General features: G+C 36.7%; 4 protein-coding genes across 5 annotated transcripts in view; 2 read left to right on the top strand and 2 right to left on the bottom strand.

The window, feature by feature from the left end:
• Positions 1-2,153, bottom strand: part of Dci (Dodecenoyl-CoA delta-isomerase) — a 57,549-nt gene extending 55,396 nt beyond the window's left edge. The window contains exon 1 of the mRNA XM_066394530.1: positions 2,140-2,153. The gene's annotated coding sequence lies outside the window, so the exon portion shown is untranslated. The remainder of the gene's footprint in view (positions 1-2,139) is intronic.
• Positions 503-4,866, top strand: LOC136411805 (uncharacterized). Its single transcript, XM_066394531.1, has 3 exons — positions 503-661; positions 2,928-3,078; positions 3,137-4,866. The coding sequence occupies exons 1-3, from the start codon at positions 578-580 to the stop codon at positions 3,565-3,567; spliced, it is 666 nt and encodes a 221-aa protein (XP_066250628.1). The 5' UTR covers positions 503-577; the 3' UTR covers positions 3,568-4,866.
• Positions 4,867-11,931: 7,065 nt separating this feature from the next.
• Positions 11,932-17,481, top strand: LOC136411475 (motile sperm domain-containing protein 2-like). 2 transcript variants are annotated; one of them, XM_066394055.1, is made up of 10 exons: positions 11,935-12,267; positions 12,331-12,474; positions 12,531-12,708; positions 12,763-12,926; positions 13,432-13,652; positions 14,299-14,365; positions 14,962-15,077; positions 15,389-15,586; positions 15,855-16,095; positions 16,213-17,481. In XM_066394055.1, exons 1-10 carry the CDS (start codon positions 12,183-12,185, stop codon positions 16,302-16,304), a joined length of 1,506 nt encoding a protein of 501 aa, XP_066250152.1. In that variant the 5' UTR covers positions 11,935-12,182; the 3' UTR covers positions 16,305-17,481. The 2 variants fall into 2 exon arrangements, with proteins under 2 accessions (XP_066250151.1, XP_066250152.1); XM_066394054.1 differs by having other exon boundaries at positions 11,932-12,267; positions 12,531-12,926.
• Positions 17,482-17,665: 184 nt separating this feature from the next.
• On the bottom strand, positions 17,666-22,679 carry LOC136411480 (transcriptional repressor CTCF-like). Its single transcript, XM_066394063.1, has 12 exons — positions 22,488-22,679; positions 21,145-21,298; positions 20,859-21,070; positions 20,517-20,688; positions 19,954-20,283; positions 19,497-19,784; positions 19,150-19,304; positions 18,685-18,952; positions 18,518-18,630; positions 18,114-18,309; positions 17,920-18,056; positions 17,666-17,870 (listed from the first exon to the last, which is right to left on the bottom strand). Exons 2-12 carry the CDS (start codon positions 21,269-21,271, stop codon positions 17,811-17,813), a joined length of 2,058 nt encoding a protein of 685 aa, XP_066250160.1. The 5' UTR covers positions 21,272-21,298; positions 22,488-22,679; the 3' UTR covers positions 17,666-17,810.
• Between the last annotated feature and the right edge of the window lie 861 nt (positions 22,680-23,540).

Raw genomic sequence — 23,540 nt, 5'->3', positions numbered from 1 at the left:
ACATCAGAATAAAACGCACTATTTTTCTATTGAAAAATCCAATATGGCGCCCATAAGGAAAAATAAAGTTGATAATGATAGCCGAAAGACGAAACGTCGGATGGTAAATCTGAATATGTCATCGTGTAGCTGAGAAAAAGTGGCAATGAAAATGTACTTACGGATTTAATTTTTATTGTCAAATAACGCTTAAAAAAAATAAAAATTGATTCTCCAATTTTTAGTTTTTCTCGGGTATCTTCGGAAGTACTTGGAAATTTAAAATTTTGAAAATGGTATTCGATCAAGCGCTAGATTGCGCAACTTTGCCCCCATTTAAACTTCTTCGTATCTTCTCTAGTTTCCGAGATCCCAATGGTGAGGGCCGAAGTTGAAATACCCTGTATATAAGTAATATTGATCAATAACATATGTATGTGGTATCTGGTAACGGGCAGACATATCAACCTTAGATAATCTTATCAAAATCCAAACATTAGTAGAATAATTCATCCTCTAGAATTTTGTCCCCATTAATGTCCCATAATTGAAGCATGTAAGTTTCAATACATACTGCATAAACTTTTTAAATAATACCATGCGTTTATTTATATTAATGTTAATATCGCACTATTACTCAGTGGCGGGCGTTCCAGTGTTAAACAACTTCTCCAACAATGAGGTGAGCATTAGCACTAATGTTTCCATTAACACGTATTCTTCTCCAATATGGTTAATTTTTATCTTCAGTAATCAATTTCATCAACTCTTATCAAATCTTGGTGTTGTGTTGCTATAGGTATTTGGAACTGTGTGTAATTGTACCGTTGCTGTAGTTACCATAGTGCTTTAATCCTTTTGGAACGAGCTTTTATCTCACTCAAGCTCCTGTAACTGTTTTGAAATGGCTCCTCTCTGCAATATAAATTCAATGTGTCATTTCAAGCTAAGTATGAGTAGAAAATGGGGAAACACATCAGAAATAACATCACTAAAGATATGATCAAAATCTCATTTCAAAAACTTAAAATTACTCATAAACACTATACTGTAATCTACGTATTAAGTACAATGTTAACACTAGTCCTAGAGACAAAGCTTAGTTATTATCGATATCATATGTCGTTAAAATTGCTCGTAATTTGAGATATTGTGCTTGCCACGTAGGATCTTAGCGACAATGGATAATGGGGGGAAATTCGAATTACAACGAGAGAAGGGGCCTCAAACTGGCTCGCCAACCAGCTGTTACTACAACTTATTTATTGTTCCTCATCACATCAATTCCTGAATACTCTTTTAATTTCATCCTTCCTGATTACGTTAAAGACCTCCATTGAAGAACTCAGCTTAAGTATCATTTGCGCTTAACGAGCTCACTAACCGTGTCCCGTTTTCCTCTTCGCATCTTCCTTAAATCAATTTCTGGCCCTCTTCACATAAGTCCTACTTTTATGTCAATTTTCCTGATTCGCCATCAAAACATCTCCAGAATGCTGAAGAATTCTCTAAGTTGCAGCTGTGAATAATCAACGCACTAACTTGGCCTCACAATAACTAAATTTCCGATCTTTTTAACATTAATTTCTAAGTCTTTTCTTCATTACTATTTTTCGCATTCACATTAAAATCCTCTTGAAAATATTGAAGAACCCTTAGTTTAAGTGGCATTTATGCATAACAGGCTCACCAGCTTCTAATCCTCCTAACATCAGTGTCTAATTGACTGTCCTTAGTAGGTTTTTTTTTATCCTTGATGAAACGATCGTTTCTGACCGATTTCGCTCGTTTCTGCCTGTTTTAGTCATTTTGGCACGTTTTCATCAATTTGGTGCAATTTGAACCTAAGCGAACTTCGCAATGAGACAATTTCTGATCTGTTCTAGATTTTCTGATCTACTTCTTAGAATTAACTAAAACTTACTTCAACTTGGCTTACATTACTTTCGCTTTGTTTTCATCTTTTACTAACTTACTAACTCGAAATTGTCTTTCCCGGAAAAGTTATGAATCTCTGATCTGATTCACCTTTGAGAATAGCAAAACAAATCATTATACAGGGTGTGATTACTCAGGTCATTTTATAAAAAAAATTTCATATAAACATATGTCCGTAATGGCCCAAACTTTTTGCTACTATATTGTTATCATATATGTTACATCTGTTATTATTTATGTTATTTATAGCTATTATATTGTTCAACCTGTGTCGTCCCTCTATATTCTTCCAATATTATTTACGAAAAAAGTGGCACGTCGCTGACATTTTTTCGCGGGAATATTTTCTCTAATCAGGCTGATCAATTCTACACGAAAAGATCTCTCATAACAAACTTTTAATATAAAATAATAACTTATAAAAAACACTTAAAACACATTAATTGAGATGATTTTTATTGTTTTAATCAATAACGGCTTGTCTAACAAGAAAATTGTAAGAGACCTTTTTGATGTAGAATTGACCAACCTAATTAGAAAAAATATTTTATTGAAAAAATATCAGTTGCGTTCCACTTTTTTCGTAAATAATATCGGAAGACATGTATGTAAGGGCGCCACTGGCTGAGCAATAGAATTACTTTTCTTCTTAAAATATGAGGGTTTATGTCTTATTAACAAACGCCAAAATTGAAAGTGATCTCAAAAGTACTTTCTAAGAAATTGAAAAATAACGATTTGAAAAGAAAAATTTCAACTCCCTGTAGCTAAAAATTTTTATCATTGCGGACATATGTTCATATAAAATTTTCTTCGTAAAATGACCTGAGGAATCACACCTTGAAATATTAGCACGACATTAAGGGACACCCTGTAGATTCCCGTGTTATTCCATCTTTTCTAATCCTTCTTGGAACACTAACCTGAACTAGCCTCAATAAAAATCGTGCACATTTATAGATTTTCCCAGCCTTCATAACCAACTTAGTTACCTAAACTAACCGTTCCAGAATCAACTGTTATCAAGCAATTTCCCCTTAACCATCTTCACGCAGTCTCTGTATAGAGCCAATATAGCAAGTAACTTCTCCATAGAATTTCCAGAAGACTCTGTCACGATTAGTAATTTAACTGACCAGATGTATGTAGTCGTTACTTCAGGTAAAATTTAGTCGTTTTATTATTCCAAGAATGTTTCAGTTAATAAGCTTTATTGTAGATAACTATGCGGACTATGCTATTCATTTGGGAGAACCAAATGAAGATAATCTCAGGAAGGTAGAGCTGAAGTTGATCTCTTCCAATCCCATCTCAAAAGAATTTGATGTAGTGGTTTTAGAAGGGCTGAACGAAAATTTAGTTCCTGTATGCAGAACTGCGATTCTATTGCTGAACACTAATACTAAAGTCAATATGTACAAGACTACATTCATGGTCAATGGTCAAGAGTATATTATTCTGAATTTATTTTATTTTAAATGGTTCTTGGGGCTTCTTATATTGACCGGTCTTCTCATATTATTGGTGGAATTGCACGAAGTTCTAAAGCACCTGAATGACAAGAGGAAAAACTACGCCAGGCTGCCTAATTCACCTCTTATCTACGCATTGTCTACTAGTAATTTGCGTACGAGGATGGATCAAATATAAACGAGACTTTGCTTATAGAAAGTTTTTTATTCATAGTAACAAAAAAAAGCTGTATGTATTATTTTTCTACATAAATCCCCCTTTATGAATGCATTTTTCCCACCGTATTGAAAGTTTTGTGATGCCTTTATCGTCGAAAGGGTCGTGTTAGCAGCCAATTGCTCATGTACACTTCTACTGCTGCATCATCGGTGGCCTCCCAGCGCCTCTTTGTGTGGTCCGAAGAGGTAAAAATCGCAGGGTGAAAAGTCGGGGCTGTATGGAGGGTGTTCAAGAGTTTCCCAACCCAATTCCTCCAATTTGTTGCGAGTGAGCATTGCAGTGTGGGATCGAGCGTTGCCCTGAAGCACAATGACTTTTCGCATCGGTATTGCAAGTCTTTTCCCGCGATAACAATCTAATCTTACTCAGAAGATCACAGTAGGACGCTGCATTGATAATGCGACGATCGTGGAAAAAATTTATGTGCAAAACACCATACCGATCAAAAAACACAGTCTTCCGTGATGATCGTCCGACGGCGACGATTGTGAGTCTCATTCTCAACTTTTTCACGGCCTTGGTTGAACTCCTTATGCCAGGCAAACACACGAGATCTTAACAGTGTTTTGTTATTGAACTGTGCTGTTAATCTACGAAAAATTTCGGCAGGCTTGATGCCTTTCCAAGTAAGAAATTTAATTATTATGCGCTGCGCAACAACGGACGGTACTTCTTTCTCCGACATTGCACGACAGACTACTGAAGCGATCGGCGAAGTTCGAAAAATCGATCCCCCCTTCTCTTGACATTCCTCCGCAACGTTACCTGAAGACCCCCATGACTATGAAATGCTCAGAATGAAAAATCTTGTTTATATTTGATTCACCCTCGTAGTAATGGAGCATTTTACTGATGATTGTAGTTAGTTAGGTATGAATTGTCGTAATTGTAAAAAGGGATATTGTCCATAGAAACGTTAACATACAGTGACCATAGCTTTTGGAATATGTATACCTGTACTTCACTAGATCTAAATGTATTCCCAGATTAATGAGTTATGATATCACAAGACTGACTCCCTTCGACGTTCGAGGGCGCAAAAAGTGGTCATACCCCAAGCTAAACCTATTAGTACAAAAATAGTATTAAATTTGAATATGTTTTAATTACTATTAATTTTTTTTAACTCTCGGTTAAACATTTCGATGGATTCCATTAATTTAAATCTATTTGGTAGAGAATTATATAATTTTAAACATAAATTTTAAATGTATAGGGCATTTCTCCGCCAGAGCTCTCTCGTGAACACGAAAATTGACTAACTTTTTCTTTGTTTTTTTACTGAGGATTAGAGAGGACTGAAATATGCACCCATGTACCCTTGGAGTATTGGTGTGGTGGCGTCTCAAGAAATGTGGGATTCCGGCATTAGCCGACCTACTCAATCACCCTGTCCCTTTCTTCCCGGAACCGCCGCAAGGCATTACTTCGGGAATTATGGATCCTGCCTTTCCGTATCGTTCACGGTTATTATGGTTTTTTTCTCATGAGTTGTCCCTTTTTCCTCTTCTTTTTTTATTATTTCCATAACCATTTTCTCAACCGCATTCCATTTGTCCTCCGATTCCAACATGCAGGTCGCAATATTTTCTTCGGTTATCGCTTTCCCACATAATTCGGTAGCACTTCTCAATTTATTCTTCAATTTGCTAACCATAACTTTCTTTGAGAGATGCAGGACACTACCTCGCCTGCTGTTCTTTTTCCAAGAAGGTACTCAGTAACTAAGTAGTGTTCATCTTGTTCCTTTTTCCATAGCACTTTCGTTATGTATGCGTGGCATAATGACCATGTTTTACTGCTTTCCGTCATTTCCCTGACCAGTGTTCCCGTTATCAAACTTAACCCCAATGTGGTCGTCATCTCCTGTCTGAAAGTTTGCCATTCTCGGTATTCAAACATAGTGTGTTGTGCGGTGCCCCTGTCTCCATAATAAACACGCCCCTTTACCTACCTTGATCAAATAACTGTGAAAGCATCCATGCCCGCTTAGGTTTGAGTCGTGTAATAGTCCACTGTTTTATACGTACACTCTACCCATTCTGTGACGCTCGATATCAGTTTTTTTTATCCATTGCATTGTCATTGTTAATTGTTAACGCATTCTATCTTGATTGCATCTTGGTCAGGTACTTCCCCCGCATCGTAAGTCCCGTCGGCAACGCCCTCTCCACTTCCACTCGAACGAACTTGAACTAACTTTTTTTTTACGAGGTAAAAATCTTCAAAAGACAGTCAACCTGGTATTCTGTGGGCTAATTAGTGTAGGATTCCTCTCAGGGAGTTTCCCTCCCACCGTCCCAAGTCTTCTAGGCAAGTTGCGTCACGGGTAAGACTTTTCTAGGACTAAAAGCACCTCAGATTTCCTCCGAAATCCGCCACTAAGCATTTCTTCACGGATAGTAAAGGCGCATTTGGAAACATTTCTTTACTTGTCCCTCTTTATCTCTCCTTGCTTCTTCACTTGCCGTTTTTTTCATTATTTTTGCAAACGCATCCACCACTCTCTTCAATTCCTCCAGTCTTCCCGCATCTAGACTTCTAACCATTGTCCCTTCCTTCATACTTATTCCCAATTTGTTTCTTGATTCCTTCCTTATATCTTCTAATTATTGGTACTCAAAAATTGGTTGTTGCTGTCTAATCCGTCTCGAAGGACCAAAACTGTTTATTCGTGAATCGTGGTACCAAGATGTTGATTAGATATGGCCTAATTCTTGATACGTCTAGTTAGCAATGGACTGGATGCTTGCGAAGGACCACCCTGAGTTCGCGGTCTCAGAGACACCGTGTTCGTGTAAATGAAGAAAACAAAAACCCTTTTTAACGGTAACGAAGGTTTATTGTTCACCAACAATTTCGAGTAATTTAACAAAGAAATAACAACTTTTCGTGACAAGTTAACTAGTGTACTAATTAACCGTGTATAGGAACCGTGAGTAAAGTAATCGCGTACGAGTAACGTGCAAAGTACGGAGTTAAGAGTCGACGGAGACGCACAAGAAGAGAGCGAATTTTCTTCTTGCAAAATCTTAAATATTAAAGTTAATGGTAAGCGTACATAGGCGTACCAGAAACTAAGAAGCCATCATCGGCACTTCTTCTATATTTGTCCTTGTGACTTGCCTAACTTTAACAATATAATTGCGTTTTATTGGAGGGCGTTTATGACCAGCATCGAGAACGTGTCTAAATTCTAGTACGCACAAAAGGTCGGCGAGGAGTTTTATTACATGGCTAGTCTAAGATCAAACGAAGTGCGAATCAACATCTGGTCATACGGGCAAAGTGGCAAGAGAAACGAGTAATGTCCATAGGCGTAGCACACGGGTTCCTTACATACTAGTCACAGATTTAATACTAGGCTTATGAAGAATACAACATATCGAACTAATAGATTAAATTAATTATCGGATATTCTGTCCTCTACACAAGCCCTAACATTGCACTGTGTCGCGTTCCCCACAATCAAACCAACATGTCCCCATTCCACTTTCTCTGCCATTCCAATAGAAGTCTCTCCCTTGCCTGCGCCTCATGTTCTTTTCTATTTCTATAAATATTCATTCTTTCATCTATAAGGGGGGAATCCCCGCCTCAGTTAGTACTATTCTATGTGCTGAAGATATACAGATTATTAGTCTTCTGTTGGCCTTTGTTAGCTTATTTAAATGTGGTTTATATCTTGTTGCCCCTGCTCATACTGGGGTTACATATAAAACCATTAAGATCATTATTGAGGCTAATAGATACTTCTTCTCTCGCTGGTCCTTTGATCTTTGATCTTATCCTGATTATGTTTATTACCGCTTGTGTCTTCGTTGTGTCACTCTCATGTCTTTATGTGTATTCCCAGGTATCTGATAGACCTTGTACTATTAATTTTAGTATTTCCCAAGTTAATTCTTATATTTTTAAGCTTCCTTCTTCCAGTTATCATCACAATTTTCGTTTTTTTAATCGAGAACCTTATATTCATCCTTTCCAATTTGTACTGGGTTGGTCCGTATATTTAGACAGCGCCTATAACTTTTATTATAAAAAAAATTAAAACTTTAAATACAAGTTTCAGGGTTTATTCTAAACCGTCAGAAAATGTTACGTGACGCAACAGATAAAAATTACAAAGCTAAAGTAGAACACAAAGGCGGGAAATTTATAATGAGACACCCTGTATATTATATACAAATTGAATATACTTTAATTTTATGATTTTAAATATATATAATATGTAGACATTTGCTTTAGCCGTTTGTGCGGTATTTGCATTTAAAAATTGGGATTATATTGCTTTTCCGGTTGCCATGAATAAACAAATGGACTGAACGTCACTAATAATTATTATTTATTAATTTTTGAAATAATACCTTAATTTAGAAATAATACAAACAAATTGTATTTTAATACCATGCAACCAAGATAAAAATTTTTTTTAAAATAATTTACGAAAATTCAAAATTCACAAGTGCTGAATGTGTCCACCGTTGTTTTCAATACATTTTCCGTAATCTTCACCTAACTTCAAAAAAGCATTGCAAATTAACTTAGAATGTTCATTTGATGAATTGAATTTTTTTAAAAATTATTTCTTTTAAATTTTCCAACTATTGAATCCTTTCTTTATTATTTACTTCATTACTTCTAGTTTTTCTTCTTCTGTATAACTCATTTTACGGATGGAATGAAGAAAATATAACAGCCGAATAAAAAATAATTACTAGTGATGTTCAGCCCATGTATTTATTCATGGCATTTGCCATTTGGAAAAACAATATAATCCCAACTTTTAAATGCACATATCGTGAAAACGGCTAAATCATATGTCCACATGTTATATATTTTTCAAACCAGAAAATAAAGGTAAATTTAATTTTCATAAAATATACATGGTGTTCCGTTATAAATTTACCGTCTTTGTGCCCTTTTTTAACTCTGCAATATTCACCTATTGTGTTATATAACATTTTCTGGAGATTTAAAATAAATCCTACAACTTTTGTATTTAGAGTTTTTTTTTCTTTTTATAATAAGAGTGTTAAGTGCTGTTTAAATATACGGACCAAGCCTGTATAAAATCCTTTTAATCGGCATAATTTGCTTTATCAACTAGGATCTCACTTTTTTGGCCTGTATCACCAGCGCCAGATTGTCAGCAAAAGTTACCATATTTACTTCCTTTTCCTTTTTCTCCTGCAGCACTCGATCATGGAAAATGTTCCACAAAGTTGTGCCAAGTACGGAGCACTGTCGAACTCCGCACGTAATTTTCAGGCATCCTCCACTCGGGGTCACTATTCTCCTATTACTAACATAATATTTTATTATATCTATTAGATATTCACTTCTCTTTTCTACGATTAACTCTTCCCTTTTCTGCGCTTTCCACTATGACATCCCAAGGCGCTGAATTAGAGGAATTTTCTACATCCACCAGTATCAGCACTATTACTCCCTATTTTTTGTCGCTTTTTTATTTATTTTCTCGATTATTTTCCCTACCTTCCCTATTGCATCGACTCTCGATCTGTTTTTATGGTAACCACATACCGTCCTTCATGCTCCTATCCTGTATTAGCTTTTTCCCCTTAATTTCTGCCACAAGTTGATTTTTTAATAACAATTTAAATACCTCTCCTACGATATCTATCAAGAAGATTGACCCGTAAGCTTGATGGTTTATCTTGAACTTATTTCCTTGGTTTCTCTATTAAAATGAATTCCGAGATTTTTCATTTTTCTGGAAATTCCGATTTTGTCAAATAGCCACTGTACTTCTTCAAGAAGGTTTCTACATATTTCTTGATGCATGTCATCACCTCCCTCCGTGGGAAACTTGAACTAACCTTCTTTTTTTATACATAGAAGTTGGGTAAACGCATTTACGCCCACCAGACCGTTGCTGTTATGTTGTTGATGGGCCTGGTAGTGTGGCACTCCAGTGTTTGAGGTAATTGCTCAACTACCCATTAAAACCCCTTTCCTCTCTTCACCGGAACCCCACCGGAACCGCCTTTCGACATTACTTCATTGGGGGTAGTAACACAACTGCACGTGGTGTTCCCAAACGGTCACCCATCCAGGTGCTAACCACGCCCGAAGTCACATGATCGGACGGGAACCGGTGGACCAACGCGGTTGTGCAGTTGATAACTTGAACTAACCTGAACTAAATTGGACGGACCTTTTTTTATTTTTATAGAGGAGGAAAACCTTCATAGGTACTACGGCCTGGTAGTTTTCCGGCTGTGGTTATGTGAGATTCGCCCCTGAAGGGGATGCCTACCTACTAAAAACTTCCTCTTTCACACCCTGGATCCCCCCCAGAACTGCCGTCCAGTATTACTTCAGGGGGGTAGGAACTTGGACGGACCTGAACTGATCTAAAAAAATGTTATTCCTGGTAAAAAAATCAAATATTCATATACAAGGTGTCTCTGAAAAATGGTTAAATATATAATATAAAGTAACCTGCTCATTCTTGCCCCAAAATACAATGAAAACTTCATATAAACATGTTCAGAGTGTCCGGAAATAGCGCGCATATATTTTTAAAGGCGATTCCTTACGGCGATGTAAGAAAAATGCCCCTATGAATATGAATCTGGAAGTGAGTTCTAAGGGAGCTAGAGCTCGATGAAAATCGTTGCCCATAACTGGTATTTTATAAATATTGGATGATGTTCAAGCTAAAGGATAACATTTGATAGTTGCAGGTTACTTTTTGCTGTAAATTCATTGCCTGTATTAGAAAATCTCTATAGCCTCAGGGCCACAGAATCTAGGGGGGCACTATATATGCTATTTAATTTTTTTGCTTTTGCACAGTACTCTATGTTTTAATAGTTGAAAGCGATTCTTTGAGTATTTTCACGTAAAAATTGTATTGCTGAAGCATTATTTCCCGAAAAATCGCAATTTTCATGTTAGTGCTCGCTAAATTTTGGGCCGAATGAGTCTATTTAAAAATTCCTCAAAACTAAAAAACGATTATGTTTTTAAATTAATTAGAACTCGTGTCCGAAAAGTCTCCCGGAATTTCCATTATTCGTGCTCGTTTTGAGCCATTTTTGACGGTTTAAATTACCACTCATCAGGCGCGCACCATATTAAATTACAGCGTGCTCGATGGTGTTTCCGGACCCTGGAAAAGTGGAACGCCCTGTAGAGTTATTTAAAGCCCTGAAGCAGAAAAGGTGAATGTCGGTTACATCCGAAAATAAGTGCATTCTAGTATTTTGAAAGCGGCGGCCAATGACGTCCCTCGCTGAGGAGTGACTTCTGCAATGTTGCCGCTTATCCAAAAATAGTCAAATTTCAAAAAGGTAGCAATCACGATTGTCAATCGGCCGATTGCCGGCAGCGACTTGCGACTGCTTGTCACAGCTAACATTGACTCACCTGCATCTTGCCCTAAATTTAAAGTCGAAAACAAAATGGCTGTGAGGTCAAATCTCGCTATTATTGACCGCTAAGTTTTGAAGAACAGTAACTAGTATTACCGTAATTGCTCAATAGATGCGGTAATTTTATTACTTGTTTACCAACGTCTACGTAAACGACGAAAATTTTAAACATCTATTTTAAGTTACTCTTTACTTTCATTCGTGAATGTCACATAAATCATCACGCAAATGGTGCAACACGGTGGAGTACCAGACTCCGTGAGGCTCTTAAATCAAGCGACGTAGGACGTGGCTGGTACCCGAATGGGTGGCCAACCATCTGGTAATAACACAGCAGTGCAGTTGTGTTTTATTTGTTTTTTTTTCCATACACTCTAATTGCGTAGAAGATTTATTTTCTGCTAGAAAGAGTTTAAATTTGAAATATTAATCATTTGCAACATTTGCAATTGAAATCAATGGAATAATCGTGAAGCAGATTTGCTAGCGAATTTCCATTTTATAATGTCATTACTTCACATTTGTTGATTCTACTTCTGCGTAAACGCTAAAAATTTTAAGCTTCAGGTTATTTTTCGGAGGAAATAAATCTTCGATTCAAGATATTAAAGGTTCAGATTAAATAAAAGATAAAGCTAAAATAATGTAATCGGGGAAAAAATGTTGATAATGCGTCTGCGAGTTTGCCAGCACCCTCTATTGATCCACTGAACAGTATTAGTTCATGCATTACAGCGCTCTTTTCATCACTAATAATCTTAAACTAACCTGAAGTATGTTTATCTCTCTCAGGCTTTCCACTTCAGATAACGACACAACCAATAATTGATACTCAAAATAATTTCCAATCAGCTGATATCAAATGTCAGTCAATCAAGGTTTTACATTTTTGTTGTTACCATCTTAAATTATAAACAAAGTCCTTATCGGATGTTTTTTAAATAATTATTATCAGTTGATTGTTAATTTACAACGCTTAGTCTATCGATAAATACATGGACTTTGGGCTCATTTCAATGACATATCACCTGTCCCCACAGCATACCTAATCATTTTTACGACCACTCAAGCAGTCAAACTTGGACACTTTAACTGTTTTTTTTTTTATTCCTCACGTTTGCATCTGTGTGTGAGTGTTAGTGAGTGTAAAACACATCCGAAGTTACCACCATGGCTGTAGCTGCAGTGCCGCAAAGCCTAGTTGATGAGCTGAGAAGTGTCTTCCTGAAAGAAGTTGAAAGCCAGGAGCTCAACAGTAAGTGGAAAAATATATATGTATATATCAAAGGCTCAGAATATTGCATGAATATTATCTAAGGTGTCCACCCTAAAGACTATGAGAGAGTCAAAACTGATGACCACTGGTTGAGGCGATTTTTAGCCCATTGTGAAAATAGCATTCCACTTACTACAAAAATGATGTGGACCTCTTTAAAGTGGAGAAAAGAGCAACAAGTCAATGGTAATTTTTAAAAATTTGTGAATAAGCATCGTTCTGTCACTGTAGTGTGTTCATAGATATTAAAGAAAGCAACATCAAAATGGATATCATCATTAAAGGTGCTTTCTTTCCATATGGAGAAGATATAGATGGTAACACTTTACTCATTTTTAAGTGTAAACTACATTCAAAAGGGGGTGTCAATGTGGATGAACTGAGAAGATGTATTATTTATTGGTTTGAGAGGACTGAGAGGTTGTTTTGTCTAAAATTATTTATATTCCATGCAAACAATATATGTGTTTTTAGAATGACAAAAGGGGAACCAGTCAGCTTATTCTTTGATATGGATGGATGTGGGCTAAGCAACATGGATTTAGATTTAATCAAATATCTAATAGGCCTTTTCAAAGATTATTACCCATTCTTCTTGAACTATATCATAATTTTTGAGATGCCATGGATTTTAAATGGTATCAGAACCATTAAGAGATATACAGAGTAGTCCATTTGCTATGGTTCATAATTGTTATCTCCTAAATTGTTAATAGGGCCTGGATAGCCTGGCATGTCTTAGCCTTGAACTTTCTTTACAAAAATTAAATATAATTTAATATATAAACATCCATGTAAATGAGATAATAGGTAGGTAAGTGATTTTTTCATACATTGCAGCTACAAGTAAAAGAGGCTTTCCTGCATCTTTGCTTTGAGAAAATGATTAATTAGGTTTAAAATAAACTTCTACTACATCTTAGAAAACCTAGTTCCCATTTTAAATAAGTGAGAGTGGAAAAAAGTGAATGTTACAAAAAATTGTTGATATTGTTAAGTTTCAGGTATTATACTAACCTATGATTTCCCTACAAGTTCAATTTTTTGACTGTAACTCTAATAATTTAAGAGATCGCAATAATGAACCACGGCTATTAGACTACCCTGTATAAAAAATAAATACTTATAGAATTGTTTTTTAAGCTGCATTTAAAATAGTGAAAAGTTGGTTGCCTGAGAAAGCTTTAGAGAAGCTAAAAATGGTGGGCAAAAAGGATTTATCAAACTATGTGCCAAAGAATCAGGCTTTCACGTCGTGGGGTGGTGAAAGTACTTATGTTTTCCGATTTATTTCCGAGGAATTACAAAAGACTGATCAAATGCTGCCTGTTGAAACTGGCACTGGTGCTACCAATATACGAAAGGTAAAAGTTTTTTATATTTCTGACTTTCAAAATTTGCTTAATCAAACAAGACTTTTATCAGTATCCATTAAAAACTGTGTAAGTACCTAGCGGATATAGGTTTCTGTTAGCTGCATCAAAGCCAATGCGAAGGTGTCCTTAACCTTATCCTTACCCTTGTGTTAAATGATACAGCTTACTTCGCACTGCTTTAGAATGGTGAATTAGCCGAATCGCCGAATTAGCACAAAACGCTATGAAAGAGGACATGTACTAATTTGAGAATTGCACTAAAAGTTTCCTAAAAATATGTTAGACAGAAATTTATACATCGTTAAGGGTATTTTGATATACCTATTCCATAAAAACGTAAAAATCAATAGATGTTAAATCCGAAGAACAAAGAGGCCATAATGATTGGGAAGCACTGTGGAAAAAATTCAATATATGCTATCAATCAAGTTTTTCGTATTTATTTACGACGTATGCCACAAAAAACATCTTAAACAGCATTACTAACGATTATCGAAGGAAGCGCTGTATTGATTATGAAAGGTATTTCTTGATTGCCACTCGTATGTCGCAGCTCCTTTGGTCACATGGGCGCAGATTCAGCGAAATGTCAGGAGCTATAAATATAATCGATAATAAACTACCGTCGTTGCAGGTTCATTTCGTGGACGGCTCTCCTATGTCCGAACAACAACCCGCAGCACCTTCAGAACCAAAAGATGGTACGTGCTGGTCCTTTTAATTTCTTATTTAGCAGCATTTGTCTCCAACAATGTTAACTGCGAATTATTAAAGATGCCGTGGCCTCGGACTTCTAATTTTAGACGTCAAATTTATTAATTAGTGATGATTATACGAGGTGGGGTCCGATTATTTATTAATTATGAAGTTGGTTGTGGTCCCGGTATGCAGTGGGTCAATTAGTAGGTTTGGGGTTCTATCACATAATTGTTCTTCCTCAAAACTAAAAACACATAATATACAAAGATTAGCGATCCAAGGCTGATAAATTTGACGCCTCGATGTTTGGGATTTTTTTATGTTTCAATTTGGAGTTGTATCAGCTTTGGCTTGCAAATCCTCGCGTTTTCAGACCTAAGAAAAATCAAATATAGATCGCGGTGGGTGATTTGTTCCAAAAAATAGGGAATTTAGATAACAGATAAGGAGTTGATCGTCAATGTAAGCCATTGATAGTCAAAACAAAATTGATATTTTATTTTGATTCAATTCCCAACGCAAACCGTTAATATAAAGCTTCAAGGATCGTAACGTTATACGTATTTTCCTTGGTCTAAATCTTGTCACTTCAATCTAGATGGACCTCTCGCAGTCACCCCGTCAAACATTATCACCTTCCTCAGGGAGGGAGCGGAGTTAGTTAGCACCTTGGAGTTGCACAACACGGATCCGACTACCCAAATTGCATTTAAGGTATGGTTAGTTGTATCGAACAAAAAATGGAGGAAGGGAGTAGAAGATAGTAACTGATGTAAATTTTACGTAAGGTGTCCCCTTTGAATAAAACTGCCGCGCATTTTATGATTTTGCCTTTAAGTTCACCTTAACTGATCATTACATAGTGGCCAGTTTTAACTGGAATGCATTGTGCACCTTTCTGATGCACAAAAGAATGCTTCTAAGACATCTCAAACATATATCTAAAAAAGGTCAAGTTTGGAAATTTGCGAATAAAATAAATACTGTTCCAACAAACATAATTTGCACTAATCACCCTTTTCCAGCTAAAAACCACCTCGCCAGAAAAATTCAGGGTAAAACCGAGCACCGGCTGTTTGAAACCCGGTTCCAAAGAAACCGTTACTGTGGCATTGCTACCAGGCTTCCAGTTGGGAGGCCTGTCCAAGGACAAATTCCTGGTGATGAGCTCGGTACTGGACGAGAAGGAAGCGCAGTATTTAGATTTGTCCGAGTTGTGGAAGGTGATATTATGTTCATCAAAAATTATTATTAAAAATCTCTGCCATGGAAATAAGCCAATATTTTTCTTCTATTTCATTTTTTCTATTATTTACAAAACGGTAAACCATAGAACCTTCACTTTTTCAACCTTCCAAAAATCTTCCATTTGCTCGTTAAAGTTCAATTCAAATTTCCATTGCATTTTGCGTTGCAAATGTATTAAAAGAAATATATAAAATAATAAAATATCCTTAAAAGCTTTCTTTAACTCTTCAAAAAAATTTTTAGGCGCCCGGCACGAGAAAGGTGTTTCAAACGCGCTTGCGCTGTGTGCAAAGCGGCGAAGTGACTCGCAATGGCAATGTAGTGGTGAACCACGGGGCGCATTCGGTCAACAACGGCGATTCTCAGCTGATTCAATTGAGCAATTCCATCGCGCAGATTCGCGACAGTCAACATTGCTTCGATCGGTCACTGCGCAAGCTTTTATACATTCAAATTGGGCAATTCTTGCTCATCTTAGTATTAGGTAAGTGAGGTTACTTATATTATCTTTAGAATCAGGGTTTGATTTTTAAAAATACTTTGTAAAATAATTACCCTGTTTAAATATTTTTACTAATTTTGAAGATTGTTGTCATTGCAGGCTTCAGTCTTTTCTATGTTTTGAACCAAGGACTGAGCGGCATCCCCAGCGAGAATCAATACTGTGCGAAACCTGATTCGCCCCGGCCGTAGCCGGATCCTATATCACCCCGCATCGAACCTACTTTTCCTCAGAGGATTTTCCTTGCCATGCTGTATCAGTGTCTTTATGTCATTTACATATGGTTTTTATAGCTAAAGTGGGGTGGAGGAGGATCCCATATTGCAAATGGAGCGATACTTTGTCGAGTTTTATACGGAAATAACATGAACAATCATCTCTTACAATTTAATCTATGTAACTAATTTATTGAAATCAATGGGATTTGCAGTTCTAGTCAGATACTACTAGTTTATGCATGCGCACCCTCATTATCTACCATTTGCACCATTTTAATATAAGTTTGGCTTAGGTGAGCCAAGCTTAATCTAATAGATAATACCCACTACAAATAACAACGTTAAAATAACCAAATTAAGCCCTACTTAGACGGTAAGAATATATATTGGTGCAAATGGCAGATAACCCTAAATCAAAATGAATTTTTCATCTCTGGGAATTATCATTCCATTCATTTTTATATATCTGATTCTTATATATGAGTTCCGGTTAGGTACGTTCTGCGCTCACAAATTGCTAAATTTATGCGCGGAAGCAAATGCTTTTAACTAGCTCGTATTCTATATGTTATTCCAACTTATAAAAATATCTTAGTTGTCATTGAACACATACAGAGGCAGTGGCCGAATTTGACAAATGAGTAAGCTTAGAAACTTATTAAAATATCTAATTTTATTAGAAATTTGTCAAATTTCTGAGTGATAAAATTTGATCAATTTCCATTATTTATGTCTAAAAGAGAAAATCATTTGCCACCGTACACCAAAATTTTTTTATAAGTAGAGGTAACATTATGATGTAACCCTTTTTTTTGTCCTTTCCTAGGTCTTTTAAGTATTTATAGCATACGTGATTCAGCCGTGGAAAAGAAAACGTCGTGTTTTCTGCCACGCCCTACGAATTGCTTTTAATACTATAAGTCATACAGTTTCCGCGGTGGGGCCCTATTTATTAATTCCTACGCTGTACGATATGGAATACTTTTATACAAGGTCTAGGTTAAATTGTAAATGTTTCCAAGGGTTTTGTATAGTTTTTGCACTCTACATATATTTTTTTACCTCCTCAAAGAGGGCTATTGTAAAGATAGTTAGTTGATTAACTTTATAAATTGTTAAAAGTGAAATATATTGTATACTCTAATGGTTTGTGAGGTGATTTGTTTCATTTTTAGTTCGCTATCGATCGATTATTTCTAACAAGTTAAAATAAGTACCTATATCATTTATTAGAGGTCAAGTAGGACATGGGTTAAAATTTAAACCTACAGCATGTGTTGTAGAAGAGTGAAAAGTAAAAGTTAGTTCTTTGTGACAATAAAACATACCACATGTAATTGTATAATCCTATACATTTATTACACAAACTTTGTACATTTTTACATAAAGTTAAAGAAGAATTTTAGCATCAATACTGACAATCAATTTAAAAAAGTAAAACCTAATCGTAAATTGAACTAATCGAGAGCAGGGATGCGCTCAGTTTATACCCGAAAGAAGGGTGAGGGTTTCTCTTTGCTGGTCATCCTCATCTTCTTCCTAAAACGTCATTATAAATATCACCAATTTTTCCCTGAACAAAACTTACATCAAATCCAAAACAGTTTTGCATATCCGTTTCGGTGCTCGGTATTATGGGTTTCTTCTCGTCTTCCTCCTCCTCTTTCTCTTGTTTATCAATTCTTCGAGCTGACTGTAGAGCTTTAATGACGTCTTCATCTAATTCTGTTAAAACAAAATATGTCTGATATAGACGAATTTGACAGCAACAACGAAACTTACCTCCGTTCTGCATGACTCCATCCATGCCCACAAGGTTGTCGTCACCGTCACCAGCCACAACCATAGCCTGTTCTTCTCCGTCCGCAAGCTGAATCACTTCTAGGACAACGTATTGTTGTCCGTCTGCCCCTTCCACCGCCATCATATCAATCTCTTCTTCTTCGTCCGATCCCAGACCGGAACCCAACACTTCCACCTGAAAAAAAACTTGTTAAAATATAGTACTAAAAATTAACACACTAGAAGGCGCATATTTTGCGATAATAAGATATCTTTTCAGTTTGCAGGTGGGACAGCCCACTGTGCGGAAAAGTGGAACTTTACGCACACCTTTTTGTATGTAAAGTTTTATATAAGTATTTATTTGTGTAATTTGTTCGTTATTATGTAATTGAATTACGTACCTGCTGGCCGTCTATCATCTGAATCTTTTTCTGCCGTCCGAGCTTCAATTCGAGCTGTTTCCGCTGAATTACCGGATCAGGGTCGTGTGCTGCCATATGCCGTATCAAGTTACCTTCGAAGATATCACTGTTAAATTCCCATTGGATGTTGAAAAAAAGCAACTTACCTTTATGCGTAAATGTCCTCGAACATTCCGGACATTCATGCTTCTTCTCTCGGGGCTGCGGCGGAATATACTCAGGATTATGGTATAGGTTTTGATGACGCTTTAGTAGTTGTTTCTGCCTGAAAGATTGATCGCATAGGTCGCATTCATACGGTTTTTGATCTGTGTGGATGAGCATGTGAGATTCTAGATGCCGGGCAGAGATTGATGCATACGGACACAAATCGCACTTGAAGCACTTTTCGCCCTCGTGAGATTTACTGTGGAGCTGTAAGATAAATTCTACAATAAAACCTAGTAACATGTCTACCATCATTCCCTCAAATATTTAATTTAGATTAACCATAAAATAAGGAGGCTTTTGAAAGTGAAACTTCTTTTTGATTTACTTTAACTTGATTAAAATCCTGCGTATTAGAGTTTCCTAATGACCGAGTGGCTAAACTGTGGCAAATAAATACTTACTTTATAGCTGTATCTGTCAGGAAAAGACCTTCCGCACCGCTTGCATTTCAAAGGTTTGTCGGAAGTGTGCAATTTTTGGACGTGGATACGCAAGTCGGTTTTGCGGCCACAAGTCGTCGGACAGAGATCGCATTGGAAGATGGGCTTATCTCCGACTAAAATGGATGTTAAAAAACAGTTAAATGTGTTGTTTATGAGAGCAGGTACCTGAATTTAATTTTAAACATAAATCGATGGTTTGTATAAAAATAAACATTCTTACACCTCTGATAAAAAATAATGTCATATGTGCCTTATTGCCACTTTTCTTGTTGCAAAACCAGATCACCAAATAAAAACACACTCACTATTATGCGTCAATCTGTGCGCCTTTAGACTGTTACTCTGCGTGAACCGAGCAGTGCAAATCTCGCATTCGTACGGTTTCTCGCCCGTGTGAATCCTTAGGTGGCGCTTCAACTTGAAAGTATCAGGACTGGCGTACGTGCAGTGTGGGCACTGGTAAGGCCGCTCGCCCGTGTGACACCGGATGTGTCTCTTCAATTTAGACAGTTCCACGCTTGCGTAGTCGCACTCGGTGCATTTGTGCGGCTTTTCGTGCGTGTGCCGGTATCGGACGTGTCGTACCAACTCGCCTAAAAGTTCAAAGTCATTTGTATTCGTAAAGGTGCAAATTTGAGAAATTTAAGAAGGGAAATTATAGCGAAATTGTTTGAGTATAACGAAAAATACATCAATTTCCTGTAATTTTTGCAGTGAAGCGAGTTGCGCAATTCCATCCTTCAAATTGAAACAAAGTCATACCTGAAGTGGTGAACGCGGCGTCACAGAACTTGCACGCATGCGGTTTGGTGCCGGTATGAGTATTCACATGGTTCTGCAGCGAGGCCAAGGTCTTGAAACCTCGTTCACAAACACTGCACTTGTGTGGTCGCTCCTCGGAGTGAGATTTCATGTGTCTGGAGAGTAGGTACCTTTTTGAGCTGGTGTAGTTGCAATAGTTGCACATATGCGGCTGGGACACCGTCTGCGTGCTTTTCCGGGGGATTACTTTGACGATTTTCGACTTGTCGTCTTCGGTGTCAGAATCCATTTGGACGCTGCCGTCGTCTTGTTCGTCGTCAAAATCATACACTGTGGATAAAAGATTTGAGATTTAAACTAAAGAAAACATTCAACCTGAAATACAAGGTGATCATGTAAATATTTGTCTCTAAAACCTCAATTAGACGTTCAAATATCATAGGCATATCTGGGATCAATTCAACTGTTATACATTTTTTAAATTAATTAACAATGTTAAAGTACATCAACGCAAGTAAACATTGGCAACACTCGGAAATTTCAAATTTATAAAGCACACTTGCCGGCCATGTCTTGATCCTCTTCATTGGTGTCCCCCTCCTTTAAATCCGGGTCCTGTACAATGAGCACGTAGCTCAGCTCTCCTGAGTTTGCGTCCGCCGGCACCACTGTCACCCTCTGAAAGGCATTGCCCGAATTGATCAGGATCTGATTGTTGTTGCTGTTCAAAGCAGGCTAAAGAAAAAAGAAATTAAAATCTTATATTTTTTAAAAAAGCAAAACTAAATTTAGTTTATGAAAAAGAAGAAAAGAAGGAGAAAGAACGATCACATGGGGTTTCTTTTGCACCATTCTTTATTGATAGAGTCTCTGATAAAATATGAAAATTTTAGTCCAAAACTTACCTCCTCGGGTTCCTCGGCCGGTTCGTTTTCCTCGTTATCCTGGTTGATTACAAAGTCTTCTCCCTCCTCACTGCCTTGGGAGGGCAAGGTGGACATAACAGTCATCACGGGCTGCGCAGAGCCTTTGGCTTGAAAGTAGTAATGCCCCGCCTGATCTACAAAGTAAGTGCCTTCTTCGCCGTCCCCTTCTGCATCTGCCTCCTCCGATACAGCTGTAAGAAGTTTATGTTTCAGTATAAAATATATGCATAAATTTCTATATAATGATTTGTCTTAAAATCTTTACCTGCAGTAGAGGGCAAATTGCTATCCCCAATTTCCTTTTGAAAGCCGGCCAAGTAGGACTGGATTTCAGTAACGTTGTCTGATTGGTCTTCCAATTTTACTGAAGCCTCCACAAACTGAGTAGCCATTTTGAAGCAGTTTTAATTCTTCTTTTACTATGAAAATATGATACATTTTAATAGCCAAATTCTAAAATTATTGCTAGGAAAAGTACAAATTATTAATTGCAATGTGAATAGTTCTCCAGGAACATATCCATATTCCTAGAGTCCAATATTTGATTCTTAATGTGAGGATTTTGATAACCATTAGAAAATCTTGGAGAAAATACATAATATTATCAATTTTATAAGAAAATTTCCTCATGGCCAAAATTACATAACTTTACCATTGAATAGTTCATGAATAATGTAACAGAAGCCTTTATAAAATCTGATTTGTTACATAAAAGATATGCAGAAAACAGAATTTCCAAGCAGTAAATCATTAATGAATTCTTGTATATCAAAATAACTTTAAACACTCCCAGTGTGTATACAAAAATACTATACACTGACCTCGAATATCACTAAAAGTTGTGACATCCTGATCTTGAAATGCTGTTTGTAAAATATGCAATGTAGTTTTACCTAATTGTTTAATAGTTCTAGGTACTTATAAAGCTGTAGCAAATGAGACTGCATGTTGTTTAATTTGGACAAGTCAGAAGCACTCACCAAGTGTATTTTCAGGTCGGTCAGTGTTTGGGTCAGTAGGTAAGTGGCCAGCATGATGGTAATAAAGCTCAGTAACAGATATTATAAATGCTTTGTGAGATTTACTATGAACACAAAGGTTTAACAAGACTTTCTCTGTTTCTGTTTAACTAGTGGCTTTATTGGGGCCCTATATGATGGATGCTAAGGATAAACAATGGAGTTCATCTGGTAGGTACTATATTACAGGGTACAGTAGGTATCATGTCTCCTACCATGTAAATAAAAAAGGTGAAATACTCTTCATTTTGCAAATAAGTGAGAAAATCAGGGAAATGTGTAGGTAAACAGCAGTTTGTTGAGTCGGAACAAAGCAGGGACAGTCGCCATTTTTGGTCTTAATAAGCAGCTGCGAGGGTATTGACCACATTCAGAGCTATGCCTTCATCGAAAAATAAACTGAATTGAAGAAAAATCCCAAAATTACACAAATAAACAATAAATATTCAGTCGAAGGTCTCATTTTCGGATTGTAGGGGGCATTTCAACAAAAATTTCGAGAAATTAGCACGCACGGCGCTGCCATCAATTTCCTATCAAAATGGATGCCAGCACGTCACGAGGAGCTAAACTATCCTGGTTTTATTACCTTTCTGGCCCTGTAGGCGCCTCTTTGGGTCACTGGAAAATTGTCCCGAGGAACGTTTCACAAACTCCGACTTACAATTGTCCACGAAAATATTTAGTTTTCTGGAAAAACGAGTAAATTCACCGAGGACATTGTAACTCCAAGAATGTCGTGTGAGGGCGTAGTTCTCGTTGGTTTAGCGGGACGTCTATTTTGGGAAACCAGAGATGGCAGCGCGTAGTTTCTTCGGATTGGACGACGAGCGCCTGCGTCCGTCAATTGTCAGCAAATGGCGAGGCTTCAAAAGGAGGTCATATGGCGGGTCATTTGATTTTTCGTTTTTTTTGTTAATAATTATTAATTTCAGAGGTGAATGATCGATTTAATTAATTTTAGTGTCTTCTGTGTATGTTTTGTTAACTAATAACACACAAGTAAAGACGTCAAAGTTCAGGCAATACCGAACATTACACACCATAGAAAGATATAGTTTACCGTATGTAGAATACCAAACTTATTTTTAGTAACAAAATATTATTTTTATTTATTGAGCGTGAAAAGATCGTAATAAATATTATCAGATTTATTCTCTGTTTGAGAAACCAACTATAAGATTATTTGCTCAATATGATTATGGGAAAATTTCCTTCGCCATAACATCAAGAAGTAATTAATTCGTTAAATATAAATACAAAGGATGTTCATTCACCATAATATCGAGAACGTAGCCTTTTACATTTAAAGTTTTCAGAAAAAAGTGATCTATATCTATTATCTACAGAATCCTATATGCAAGAATCCAACGATTTTGTATTTAAGTCGACTCCAGATGGTTTCTTACTGACTTAATATTCAGTAATGAAATTTAAGATTCTTAAAAATTTTTTAGCCAGATCGACGTCTGTTAAAGTTATGAATTAATTTTAAAATTGCGGAATTTAGAAAAAGATAATCAGTTAAGAAGAATTAAGCGTGGGCTGCCAATTAAGGAGAGATCTTGGATCTTGTAGTAAACACCCACCTCTCCTCTGAAGCAAACGAAAACGCCGTTTTGAGGAGGGGGAGGAGCTCACA

This window comes from Euwallacea similis, chromosome 10 (assembly GCF_039881205.1).
Source record: "Euwallacea similis isolate ESF13 chromosome 10, ESF131.1, whole genome shotgun sequence".
NCBI classification, from domain to species: Eukaryota; Metazoa; Arthropoda; class Insecta; order Coleoptera; family Curculionidae; genus Euwallacea; species Euwallacea similis.
The sequence above is the reverse complement of the archived record's forward strand: the minus strand, read 5'-3'. Positions and strand labels throughout refer to the sequence as shown.